At 38.4% G+C, this 13,455-nt stretch overlaps 1 protein-coding gene across 1 annotated transcript; it reads left to right on the top strand.

Annotated features, from left to right (window-relative positions):
* The first annotated feature begins 554 nt into the window (after positions 1-554).
* LOC127101261 (O-fucosyltransferase 20) lies at positions 555-3,699 on the top strand. Its single transcript, XM_051038626.1, has 6 exons — positions 555-1,349; positions 1,514-1,679; positions 1,799-1,888; positions 1,971-2,254; positions 2,610-2,868; positions 3,077-3,699. Exons 1-6 carry the CDS (start codon positions 631-633, stop codon positions 3,302-3,304), a joined length of 1,746 nt encoding a protein of 581 aa, XP_050894583.1. The 5' UTR covers positions 555-630; the 3' UTR covers positions 3,305-3,699.
* Positions 3,700-13,455: the final 9,756 nt, after the last annotated feature.

Raw genomic sequence — 13,455 nt, 5'->3', positions numbered from 1 at the left:
ATATTTATGTGTCAAAATAATTAATTTTAATTGAATGGTCGTAAGGTGATTTTATAAGTGTATTTTAATTAATCTCTTTAATTAATTAAAATTAAATGAATTTATAAAAAAAAATTGAGCTGACTAATGTATAAATATAACATTAATTACTCTCTTCATTCTAATATAAGTGTCACGTCTGATACTTTTATATATATTAAAACAATATAATAAATAAAAGAAAATAATAATTTTATTAAATTAACTATTGGTGCATTTTAAATATTATTAATACAAGATGAGAGAAATAACAAATTCAACATACTAATTAGAAAATTAATTAAAAGATCAAAGGTAAATTTACACTAAAATTATGTGATAATTATTTTGCTATATATAATTTTTACAAACATGATATTTATTTTGGAATAGAGGAGTATTATCTATGTCTTAAAAAAACTACCAACACTTCTTTAAAATTTGAAAATAAAATAATAGAAAACACCAAAAAAAAAATTCCAAGACCAAGGAAGGAGTATATAGTAAAATCACTTTAACAACTCAGAACACAACATGCTTTGTTGTAAAGAGAGACATTTTCTTTCTTTCTTATATAAAATACCAAAAACCAAACCATTCTTTGCAATTTCAATGGCTAAGTCAAAGAACAATGCAAAGAAACTCTCATACATCTCAGTTCCTTCTCAAATCATCAATTCCATTTCATCATCTTCTATTCAATCTTTACTTGATCAAACCCCAAAGAAATCATCCAAAGCTTCCTCAAAGTTCTTCATCACCTTAACAACAAAATGGAAAAGGCCAAGACTGTTTTTGTTCTTCACACTCTTTTTACTTGGTGTATTTTCCATGTTGAAGTTTGGTTTCAATCTAGAAATCCCATTTTCTCTCTACCCTTGTGCTACAAACCCCTCCATCTCAAATGGGTTTCATTCAAAATCTGAACTTGGGTTTGTTTCAATTAATAAAAATGAGATTTTTAATGCTGCTCTTTTGTCAAAATCTGAACTTGGGACTGTTTCAATGAAAAAAGATGAGATTTTGAATGATAATGGGATGTTGGAAGATAAGGGTCCTAGTGGAGTTGACTTGATGGATCAGGAAAAGGGTGAGTTTTGGAAGCAACCAGATGGGTTAGGGTATAGGCCTTGTTTGGATTTTAGCAGAGATTATAGAAGAGACAGTGATGGGGTTTTGAAGAATAGGAGAAGGTATCTTATGGTGGTTGTTTCTGGTGGGTTGAATCAGCAGAGGAATCAAATTGTTGATGCTGTTGTCATTGCTAGGATTCTTGGTGCTGCTTTGGTTGTTCCTATATTGCAAGTTAATGTGATTTGGGGAGATGAAAGGTAAACTATACTATTCTAGCTATTGTTTCTATCTTTTGTTATTGATACTGGTTATGGTTCTTTGTTTATGTTGATTAAATTTGTTTCCTTAATTGTGGATGTTAGAAGAGAGCTTTCTGTAATTTGTTGTTATTTACCTTATCGGTATCGGTTTTGTTTTGCAGTGAATTTGCTGATATATTTGATTTTGAGCACTTCAAGAATGTTCTTGCTAATGATGTGAGGGTGGTTTCGTCGTTGCCATCGACACACCTGATGACAAAGCCGGTGGAAGGAAGCCCTCCCCTTCATGTCACTCCTAGTTGGATCCGTTCGCGCTATCTCAGAAGAGTAAGATTTTTCGTCAATGAATTTCACAAAGTGATCGTTCTGCGGATGAGAAAAATGTGGACGGTGTCATTGAGTGAGTGCTGACATGAGTTTAACATGATTCTTAATGTTCTTTGCAGTTCAATAGAGAAGGTGTTTTGCTTTTACGCGGCTTGGATTCAAGGCTATCGAAGGATCTTCCTTCGGATCTTCAGAAGCTTCGATGCAAGGTATTGCACGGTCTCTATCGTTTCTTCAATTGTGCGACAATTGATATCATATTCTAAATGTTCTCATCTCATCTATTTTCAGGTTGCTTTTAGTGCATTGAGGTTTGCAAAACCAGTTCAAGAACTCGGCAACAAGATTGCGGAGAGAATGAAAAGCAAGGGACCCTACCTTGCCCTTCATCTAAGAATGGAAAAAGACGTGTGGGTGAGGACTGGTTGTTTACCTGGTCTGAGTCCTGAGTTTGACGAGATCGTAAAGAGTGAGAGGATACAACGGCCGGAACTCTTGACCGGAAGATCAAACATGACTTACCATGAAAGAAAGATGGCTGGTCTTTGTCCCTTGACTGCCATGGATGTTACCAGGTAAATATTAAATTCTCGATCCTTCTACTTTTGAGTAGGAGTATATTTAGAATGACTTATTTGAGCTTATCTATTGACATAAATAAACACCAATGAAACTGTTTGGGAGAGCTTATGGAGATAGCCTATGACATGTCCATAGGTTGTTTTTAGCTTCTTTCTATGAAGTTCTCCATAATAGCTTATGAAATTACTCATGAAAACAATTTGATTTTCTTTTATTATAGAAATAACTGATACATAAGCACTTATATGATAAGCGCTTAATTAAGTTGTTTATCCAAACATCATGTAGGTTTCACTTTTAGTGGTTTTCTGAGTATTAGTCTAATGGATTTTTGTTTCACGTTTATAGGTTGCTTAAAGCTTTAGGAGCTCAAAAAGACGCAAGAATTTATTGGGCCGGGGGACAACCCTTGGGCGGAAAAGAAGCATTGCATCCATTAATCCACGAGTTTCCACATCTTTACAATAAGGAGGATCTTGCATTGCGAGGTGAACTAGAACCATTTGCAAAGAAAGCTTCTATAATGGCTGCCATAGATTACATAGTTTCTGAGAAGAGCGACGTTTTCATGCCGTCTCATGGAGGAAACATGGGTCATGCAATTCAGGTAAGATACACACATTGATCAATGTTGCATACTACTCTGGTCACTACTATAAGCAAATATTCTCTTTTCAGGTTCATTGAATAATTAATGTATCTGGTTTGTACCTAGATCAGATGCACAAGTTATTCAATGAACCTGAAAAATGGAATCATGGATACACATTATTCATTTGACGATTTCTAATATCGGAAACTAAATTTCATTTCAGGGTCACAGGGCTTACGCCGGACACAAGAAATATATAACCCCGAATAAAAGACAGATGCTTCCCTATTTTCTGAATCCTTCCCTCCCTGAGGCAGAGTTTAACAGCATCGTCAAGGAACTGCATCAGAACTCATTAGGACAGCCGGAGCTCCGGACTAGCAAGGCCGGAAGGGATGTCACCAAGTATCCGGTCCCTGAATGCATGTGCAGCTCACAGTCGGATTCATGATCGAAGACTCAATACCAAAGCTTCTGGTATAAAAAGTTTACACGGAAATGGAAGAATGGAAACTAAAGCGCACGAGTAGAAGTTTCGGCAACCTGTACAATTTTGATCCATTGAAAACTACTTGAAGTTGAATTTTCGGGAAACCATGGTACTCAAAAGCAACATTTCGAAGAGCTCTATCGACATCGATCACTCCTCTTTCCTCGAGTGTACTCACATGCGCGAAGTAGGTTTCTCTGATACATTAAATTGATAGATATACACAAGATAATTCTTTGATTCTTTAGGTAGAGTTTGTATAGGATACATGTTATTTTTGTTTGTTATGTGATTCTTTCTAGTACATAAAGCCATGTATATATATTTGAATGAAAAAATAATCAGTTTTGTGTTCAGTTATTTGAATATGAAAAAATAATCAGTTTTGTGTTCTCAGTTATTTGAATTGAATATCATCTTATGCTACTACTTAAGCAGAAGGAGTGTTGTATTATCACAAGTTGCATATAAGAAACTAAACATGCAGCTGAAATATCAAAGCTCTTTTCGGGTTATGTGGGTACATGTCATGAAAAATTCAAAAGCCGATTATTGAGCTTCTTCCTACCATCAATTATATAGGATCCATAATTGATTATATGTTGAATTTTACTATATAATCAATTAAGTATTGTCAGAACTATTTTTAGATTTTTTTTTAAATAACCATTATTTTAAAAAAAATAATTCAAAATAACTATTATTTAAAATAAAAAATCCAAAATAATCATCTTTCAAAACATCATTTATTTTGCATTAGGAGGAGGCGCCAACATCACTGGCGCATACTTTGGAAGCATTGCATGCTGGTGCTAAGTAAGCTGGTGCATGCATTGGCCAATTGGTGTGTCAATTCATCTGACGCATACACCTTTGTATTTTTTTAATATTTTTTTTAATAAATAATGAAATATGATGTTAAATTTTTTTTATTCATGATATAATATAAGTTACGTGGGATTGACAAATATTTAATGACCGGCCCGATCAAAACGTCCCTCTGTTCCACATCCAGGTGTGTTAGTTTGTCGTCGAGGTCTCCCACGATTTTCCTGAGGTGTTTGGAGTATTTGCGTGCTGACTTGATCCAATGATGACTGGTGTGAGGGTTCGGCAGAAGTTCCAGCGGTATTTGATAGATGTTTCATCTGGGTTATAGACGGTTGTGGTTGATGCGTATGGTTGTTGGTGGATAGGGTTTGATTCTTGGTTTTATGGTTGGGTGGGTGGCATGAATGGATTGCGACGTTGGGTGTTTGGTTGTTGGGTGGATGTCATGAATGAGTTGCGAAGTTTGGTGTATGTGGTAGGTTGATGGTGTGAGGTTGGTTGTTGGGTTTGAGTGGTTTGACATTGGTGTTGGACGGGGACTTGTTGTTGGGCGTATGATGACGAAGCTAGTTGGCGTGGATCAATCAAATATTATGGCTCAGACACAAATTATTGCGTTGTTACCGACCTAAATCATGCCATATATTGTTGAGTTGGTCTTGCACCATGGATGATTGGTTCGTTTAAGATGTGTTGTCGTCGATTCCTCCATTGACGATGCATCTCTTTTGCGAAGTCTCTCTAGTCGGAATAATCTCATTGTGCATCAACTTTTTTTTGATGTCAATCTCCCAAACACGTCGGAGGTTCTGGAATCTGTTGCTGTATGCTGAACTGCAGTTTTACCCGGGCACTCTGGTGCATCTCCACAGTAGTGAACCAGATAATTTGTGTCTTTGTTGTCCAAACTGTAGCATCGTCATGGTTAACCTGATGATCAAGACCCAAATATGACCTCCAGATAAACTGTACAACAATACGACACGATTAGATGATAAATAATTTGATAAGTATTTTTAAATTAAAATAGAGTTGTGTAAGAGTATTACATCGTCTGGTCCAATGTGGTCCAATAGATTGCGAGAAACTATTATAGCGTGTTTCAGACACCTATTGTAGTTCATCCCCCTAACTGACCACCTAGGTAAAAAAAATTAAAAAATATTATTTACAGTTAATTGTAATATAAAGTATAATTAATTAAATGGTAAAGTGTTAAACTTACTTTGTTGCAAATGGGAAGATGAATGAGTTCTCGTTTTACCGGGGCGAGTGACGACATTCTTGACCAACCCCATGCTTGTAGCAAATACGCACATGAATAAAAATACAAGTACTTTTTTTTGTGGCATTTTTACACATTGCACTATATAGATGGGCCAACACAGCTGAACCCCAACTATATGTGCTTACCTTATTAATGTGGTGTAACAACGGTAAATACATAATATTTACTATATTACCAGTACTTTCTGGAAATAAAAAATTACCAAATAAAATCATAATATAACACCGAACTTTAATTATTTTTTCATACTCGGTTGATTCTTCGGACAATATTATACTCACATAATATTGTTTAAGATGTTTTAAATTTATACCTCGCCCCCTAGCTTGACTGGATGACTCTCCCTCAGTTTGGTCGTCACACAAAGGGGCACCCAATAATTCATTGCAGATAGAGTTGTCCTGGTTAACTCTACCATTCACGACCTTACCATCTATACAAAGACCTAACAACATGTATACGTCCTCAAGTTTGACGGTACACTCACCGAAAGAAAGGTGAAATGTGTGAGTCTCGGGTCTCCATCTTTCCAACAAAACAAAAATAAATTTTGTAGTCCACCGAATACGAGACTATGTTAAGGAGATTTCCAAATTCACATCCTCTAATATATGGTTCTATCAAAGGATCGTGGGGTACATATTCATATACACGACATCAAAATCGTTTTGGATTCTAATAAAATATAAGTAACAAATACAATAAGAAGAAGTAATATATAATAAAAACATAGATAAGAAAGATATACGAAATAAATATGAAATAAGTAAAAGAAGAGTAATAACATACAAATGTCGAGATATTCTCGAGTGTTCCTCTGTGTTCATCATCTATAGTCAACAAATACATAATGTTGTAGAGGTTGAGTGTTGCAGAGCTTGAGTGTGACAGAGAAAGAGTGTGGTAAAGAAAGAGTGTTGCAAAGATTGAATGTTAGTGTTGCAGCTGAGGTGAATGTTGTAGATGACGAAGAAGAAGAAGCCGAGATTTTGGTTGATTCAATGGTGAACGCTGATGCATAAGAGGAACCATTACCAGCTAGTCATGTATATTGTCCACCTCAACACATATCAAGGTTGAATTTGGGTTCCGATGAACCTTCATCATATATATGGTACAATCCTTATGTGCAAATGCAAAGATCTTTGAAACAAGGAGACACATTTCACACAAAAGAAGATTGTGTAAAAGTTATTAAAAAGCTTCACATGGAACTATCAGTTAATTTCAGAGTTGGTAGAACTAATGCATTGAGGTACAAAATTTATTATCCGAATGAGCACTACCTTTTCAAGTTGTTAGCTTTGTACCGGAAGAGGAGCGATTCTTGGGAGATTGGATCCATGGTGTAACACCCTTCTAAAATACCCCAAATATTTAATTAAAATAACAATGTATCAATCAGAGTAAATATGCAATTAAGGGTGTCACACAATCATTTCACACCATTCACCATGATAACTGTCATGCTCTTTTATTAATTCAAAACATAAAGCATTTGTACAATACGCAGCGGATAGAAATCAAATCAATCATGCAAAACATGTAACACATTACATGTAAAATTATTCAACAAGGTAAAACATCCCGTCCCGATGTTACATCTATCAGAGCATGACCCACTAAGGAGACTACACTAGACTCCAAGCACTAGCTTCTACTCAATCACTGCTCGTTACCTGAAAAATAGTTGTAAGGGTGAGTTCCTCAATCGATATAATAAGCATTATAAAATATCATGCAATGTTAAGTAATTTAACACATTTCATCACCTAAATCAGATTACACATTCAGCAACGACAATATCAACTCAATCATACTCAACATCAACACAACACACAACACACAACACACGTATAATACTGGAATACATCCATTCATATCATACGCCATACATACATTATGCAATGAGACTCCATGCATGCGGTACCGACTATTCGTGAACATATAGTTCACCTCACCGATCAAATCCAGATACGGCTACCAAGCCCACTAGTCCCACTCATTTGAGACCTAGTGACTCACTCACTAATTCCTCACCACGGGAATTAGCTACCACCAACTCACTAATTCCTCACCACGGGAATTAGCTACCACCAACTCACTAATTCCTCACCACGGGAATTAGCTACCACCAACTCACTAATTCCTCACCACGGGAATTAGCTACCACCATAAAGACTACAATATGCATGCTAAATCACCTAGCAATGCAAACTCATCAACAATAATCCACAATGGACATATGCTCACACTCTAAGCCATAAACAGTCCATTCACAATTGCATACATAACATATACATTCACAGCATTATGCATACCATCATACATTCATCAACACACGTATCAAAATATCATATCATGTCAAATAATTAATCACAGTATTAGCACACTCCACTAATACCTATACTGCTCAAAACAGCGGGAATTAATCCCTATTACATCATACGCCAATATAGGCCAAACACCAATTATGCACACATTATTCAAATATTAATTTTTCACTTTTCCAACAGTGTTAACCGGTTAACGCCCTGGGTTAACCGGTTAACGCAACACAGAACACGCTTTCTGACAAAATTCAACAGTGTTAACCGGTTAACGCCCTGGGTTAACCGGTTAACGCATACAGAACAGCAATATTTTCACAACTCACAACAGTGTTAACCGGTTAACGCCCTGGGTTAACCGGTTAACGCAAGCAAAACAGCAATACCTCACAATTCCTAACAGTGTTAACCGGTTAACACCCTGGGTTAACCGGTTAACGCAAGACAGAAAGCTGTTCCTGCGCTAACACGAAGCAGAATGCAGAATTCTCCGCATTTTCCGCCGTTGGAGGACTTCCGGACCTCCGATTCCGATTCCGTAAAAAGCTATACGTTCGGGAAATCACAACTCACACAATACAGATTCAATTACAACTTTAACACAACTTATCCAACACAATTTTTCAGCATTCAACATCCCAATTAGGGTCAATTCAACGCTTTATCACTACCCATTACATGTTAATCCATAATACCCATTAAACGACGATAAACCCCCCTTACCTGAGTTAATCCGGCGAATCTTTAAGCTTCAAGCTTTTCTCTTCTCCAACCTTCTTACTCTTGCTCTGTCTCTTTGCCCTTTTCCTCTTTTTGAGCCGCTTCTCTGTTTTCACGTGAAAACCCTCTTTACCAAAATGAAACTCTTTTTCTTATTTCCAACTTATATATTTTCCAATCATTATTATTCCAATAATAATAATAATATTCCAATAATTCCAATTATTTAATTAAATTAATAAATATAATATTAACTTAAATTAAATAATTATCTTATTTTTATCGGGGTGTTACAACTCTCCCCCACTAAAAGAGTTTTCGTCCTCGAAAACATACCTTAAGCGAATAACTCTGGATAGGACTCCTTCATCTGACTCTCAAGTTCCCAAGTCACATTGCCACCTGCTGGTCCTCCCCAAGCTACCTTTACCAAAGCAATCTCTTTACCCCGCAACTGCTTCAACTCTCGATCCTCGATCCTCATAGGTGATGTTTCAACAGTCAGGTTATCTCTCACCTGTACATCATCTATTTGGACTACATGCGACGGATCAGGAATGTACCTCCTCAACTGAGACACATGAAAAACCTCATGCAAATTCGCAAGTGACGGCGGTAAAGCGATACGATAGGCTACCTCCCCTATCCTCTCCAAAATCTGGTAAGGACCAATAAATCGAGGTGTCAACTTCTTCGACTTCAAAGCTCGACCAACCCCAGTTATCGGAGTAACACGAAGAAACACATGATCTCCCTCTTGAAACTCAAGTGACTTCCTTCTCTTGTCGTGATAACTCTTATGACGACTCTGAGCAATTCTCATCTTCTCCTGAATCATCTTAATCTTTTCCGTAGTCTGTTGAACAATCTCCGGTCCAACCACAGCACTCTCACCGGACTCGTACCAACATAAAGGCGTCCGACATCTCCTACCATACAAAGCTTCAAACGGTGCCATACCAATGCTCGAATGAAAACTATTGTTGTAGGTAAACTCAATCAAAGGTAAATAACAATCCCAAGCACCTCCCTTTTCCAAAACACAAGCCCTCAAAAGATCCTCTAGTGACTGAATCGTCCTCTCAGTCTGACCATCAGTCTGCGGATGATATGCAGAACTCAATCTCAGCTTAGTTCCCAAAGCCCTCTGCAAACCTTCCCAAAACTTCGATGTAAATCTAGGATCTCTGTCCGAAACAATACTCGACGGAATACCATGCAAACTTACAATTTTCTCAATATACAGCTCAGCCAATCTCTCTAACGGATAATCCATTCTGATCGGAATGAAATGAGCCGATTTTGTCAATCTGTCAACAATCACCCAAATAGCTTCAAAATTCTTATTTGTCCTCGGTAAACCAGAAACAAAATCCATACTGATACTATCCCACTTCCACTCTGGAATAGCCAACGGTTGCATTAGCCCAGACGGCTTCTGATGCTCAATCTTTGACTTCTGACAAGTCAAACAAGAATAAACAAAACTCGCAATTTCTCTTTTCATTCCCGGCCACCAAAATAGCTTTTTCAAATCACGATACATCTTCGTAGCCCCAGGATGAATACTCAGGCCACTACGATGTCCTTCCTCAAGAATACTCTTCTTAAGTTCGGTAACATCCGGAATACACACCCGATTACCAAATTTCAAAACACCATTCTCATCAACTCTGAATTCACCACCTTGACCTTGATTCACTAGAGTCAACTTATCAACCAAAAGCACATCGGATTTCTGACCCTCTCTGATCTCATCCAGAATACTACTCGTTAACTTCAACATTCCCAATTTAACACTATTGTGAGTACTCTCACACACCAAACTCAAGTCTCTAAACTGCTCAATTAAATCCAATTCCTTAACCATTAACATAGACATATGCAATGATTTCCGACTCAATGCATCAGCCACTACGTTTGCTTTACCCGGATGGTAATTCAAATCAAAGTCATAATCCTTCAGAAACTCTAACCATCTCCTCTGTCTCATATTCAGCTCTTTCTGATCAAACAAATACTTTAAACTTTTATGGTCACTGAAAACCTCAAATCTTGACCCGTACAAGTAATGCCTCCATAACTTCAGAACAAAAACCACAGCTGCCAACTCTAAATCGTGTGTCGGATAGTTCCTCTCATGAACCCTCAGTTGTCTCGAAGCATAAGCTATAACCTGCTTATTCTGCATCAACACACCACCCAAACCCAACAATGAAGCATCACAGTAAACCTCAAATAGTTCTGACGGACTCGGTAATATCAGAATAGGAGCAGTAGTTAACCTTCTCTTTAACTCTTGGAAACCTTCTTCACATTTTGAGTCCCAAACAAACGCTTGCCCCTTTCTAGTCAACATCGTCAACGGTAACGCCAACTTAGAAAATCCCTCAATGAACTTCCTATAATATCCTGCAAGTCCAAGAAAACTCCTTATCTCAGAAACTGACTTCGGAGCTTCCCACTTAGATACCGCTTCTATCTTAGAAGGATCAACAGCAACACCATCTCTTGAAATCACATGACCAAGAAAACTAACCTCTCCTAACCAAAATTCACACTTGGACAGTTTAGCAAATAACTTCTTTTCTCGTAGAACTTCTAAAACCATTCTCAAATGCTCAGCATGCTCTTCTTCCGATTTCGAATACACCAAAATATCGTCAATAAACACCACAACAAACTGGTCTAGGTACGGATGGAAAATCCTATTCATATACTCCATAAACACTCCAGGCGCATTAGTCACACCAAAAGGCATTACAGAATACTCATAATGTCCATACCTCGTTCTGAAAGCAGTCTTCTGAATATCCTCAGTCTTCACACGTATCTGATGATACCCAGATCTCAAATCTATTTTGCTGAACACACTCGCACCAACCAACTGATCCATCAAATCATCAATCCTCGGCAAAGGATACCGATTCTTGATCGTCACTTTATTCAGTTACCTGTAGTCTACACACAACCTCATAGTACCTTCTTTCTTCTTAACCAATAACACTGGTGCACCCCACGGTGACACACTCGGACGAATAAATTTCTTATCCAACAGATCTTCCAACTGACTCTTCAATTCAGTTAACTCAACAGCAGACATACGGTACGGAGCCATTGACACCGGCCTAGTACCAGGTACCAAATCAATCGAGAACTCAACTTCACGCTCTGGCGGTAATTCATTCACTTCTTCCGGAAACACATCAGGAAAATCACACACTACGGCTAGATCGCAAATCACCAGTTTATCTTTAGCCTCCAAAGTCGCTAACAGCATAAACAACTCTGCCCCATCTGCTACTGCCTCATTCACCTGCCTTGCAGATAGAAACAAACTCTTCTCTTTTTCAATCTCAGGAAAGATCACAGTCTTATCAAAACAGTTGATATAAACTCGGTTACACACCAACCAGTTCATACCCAGAATCACATCAATCTGCACTAGTGGAAGACACACTAGGTCCATCCCAAAGTCTCTACCAAAAATACTCAAAGGACAATTTAAACAAACTGAAGTAGTAGTCACTGAACCCTTCGCAGGAGTATCAATCACCATACTTCCATGCATCTCAGATATCTCTAACTTAAGTTTCACAGCACAATCCAAAGATATAAAGGAATGAGTCGCACCTGTGTCAATAATAGCTACAAGAGGAAAGCCATTAATATAACACGTACCTCGGATCAAACGATCATCTGCAGAAGTCTCAGAACCCGATAAAGCAAAGACCTTGCCTCCCGACTGGTTCTCTCTCTTCGGCTTAGGACACTGTGGGCTAATATGACCCAACTCTCCACAGTTGAAACAAGTCACAGTCTTCGACCGGCACTCTGCAGCCAAATGACCACCTTTTCCACACTTGAAACACTTCCTCTCAGCACTGGTACACTCATGGACACGATGTCCAGCCTGACCACATCTGTAACACTTAGCAGGGGCACTAGAGTCTCCCCCACTAGGCCTCTTCATCCCACTCTGTCTCTGGAAACCTTTGCCAGCTGCATACGGTTTCCCACGATCATTCTGATTCTTGTCTTTCCTATCAACCCTCTGCTGATAGCTCTCCGCTCTGGCCTTGGTATCCTGTTCAAAGATCCTGCAACAGTCAACCAAATCAGAAAACACTCTAATCCGCTGATACCCAATAGCCTGCTTGATCTCGGGACGTAACCCGTTCTCAAACTTCACACATTTTGAGAATTCCCCAGTAGCCTCATCATAGGGAGTGTAATACTTCGACAGCTCTGTGAACTTAGCAGCATACTCAGTAACAGACCGGTTGCCCTGCTTCAATTCCAAGAACTCTATCTCTTTCTTTCCTCTGACATCCTCTGGAAAGTACTTCCTCAGGAATCTCTCCCTGAACACAGCCCAAGTGATCTCAGCATTCCCAGCAGATTCCAACTCAGTGCGGGTAGCAACCCACCAATCATCTGCTTCTTCTGACAGCATATGCGTACCGAACCTGACCTTCTGGTTATCGGCACACTCAGTCACTCGGAAGATCCTCTCGATCTCCTTCAACCATTTCTGAGCACCATCTGGATCGTATGCTCCCTTGAACATTGGAGGATTGTTCTTCTGGAACTCACTCAGTTGACGAGCAGCTCCCATTCCCACAACGTTCGGATTCCCTCCAAGTACTCCAGCTAGCATACCCAGAGCCTCAGCAATCGCAGCATCATCTCTACCTCTTCCAGCCATCTCTATTCTGAAAACCCAATCAAGCTAAAACAATAAGTACTGATAGGGTTACACAACACCTATCCCGTACAGGGGAAACAGAATAATTACGACTCGACTCGATCGACTATGCTCTGATACCACTAATGTAACACCCTTCTAAAATACCCCAAATATTTAATTAAAATAACAATGTATCAATCAGAGTAAATATGCAATTAAGGGTGTCACACAATCATTTCACACCATTCACCAT

The sequence above is a fragment of the Lathyrus oleraceus genome, chromosome 7, assembly GCF_024323335.1.
Source record: "Lathyrus oleraceus cultivar Zhongwan6 chromosome 7, CAAS_Psat_ZW6_1.0, whole genome shotgun sequence".
Taxonomy (NCBI): domain Eukaryota; kingdom Viridiplantae; phylum Streptophyta; class Magnoliopsida; order Fabales; family Fabaceae; genus Lathyrus; species Lathyrus oleraceus.
Note: the sequence above shows the minus strand (reverse complement) of the source record. Positions and strands in the feature narration are given on the sequence as shown.

Excerpts from the sequence above, each read along its gene's own strand:
- LOC127101261 (XM_051038626.1), top strand. The coding sequence starts at position 631 with ATGGCTAAGTCAAAGAACAATGCAAAGAAACTCTCATACATCTCAGTT. Across the intron at positions 1,350-1,513 it reads GTGATTTGGGGAGATGAAAG|TGAATTTGCTGATATATTTG; the intron begins GTAAACTATACT and ends TTTGTTTTGCAG. Across the intron at positions 1,889-1,970 it reads TTCAGAAGCTTCGATGCAAG|GTTGCTTTTAGTGCATTGAG; the intron begins GTATTGCACGGT and ends ATCTATTTTCAG.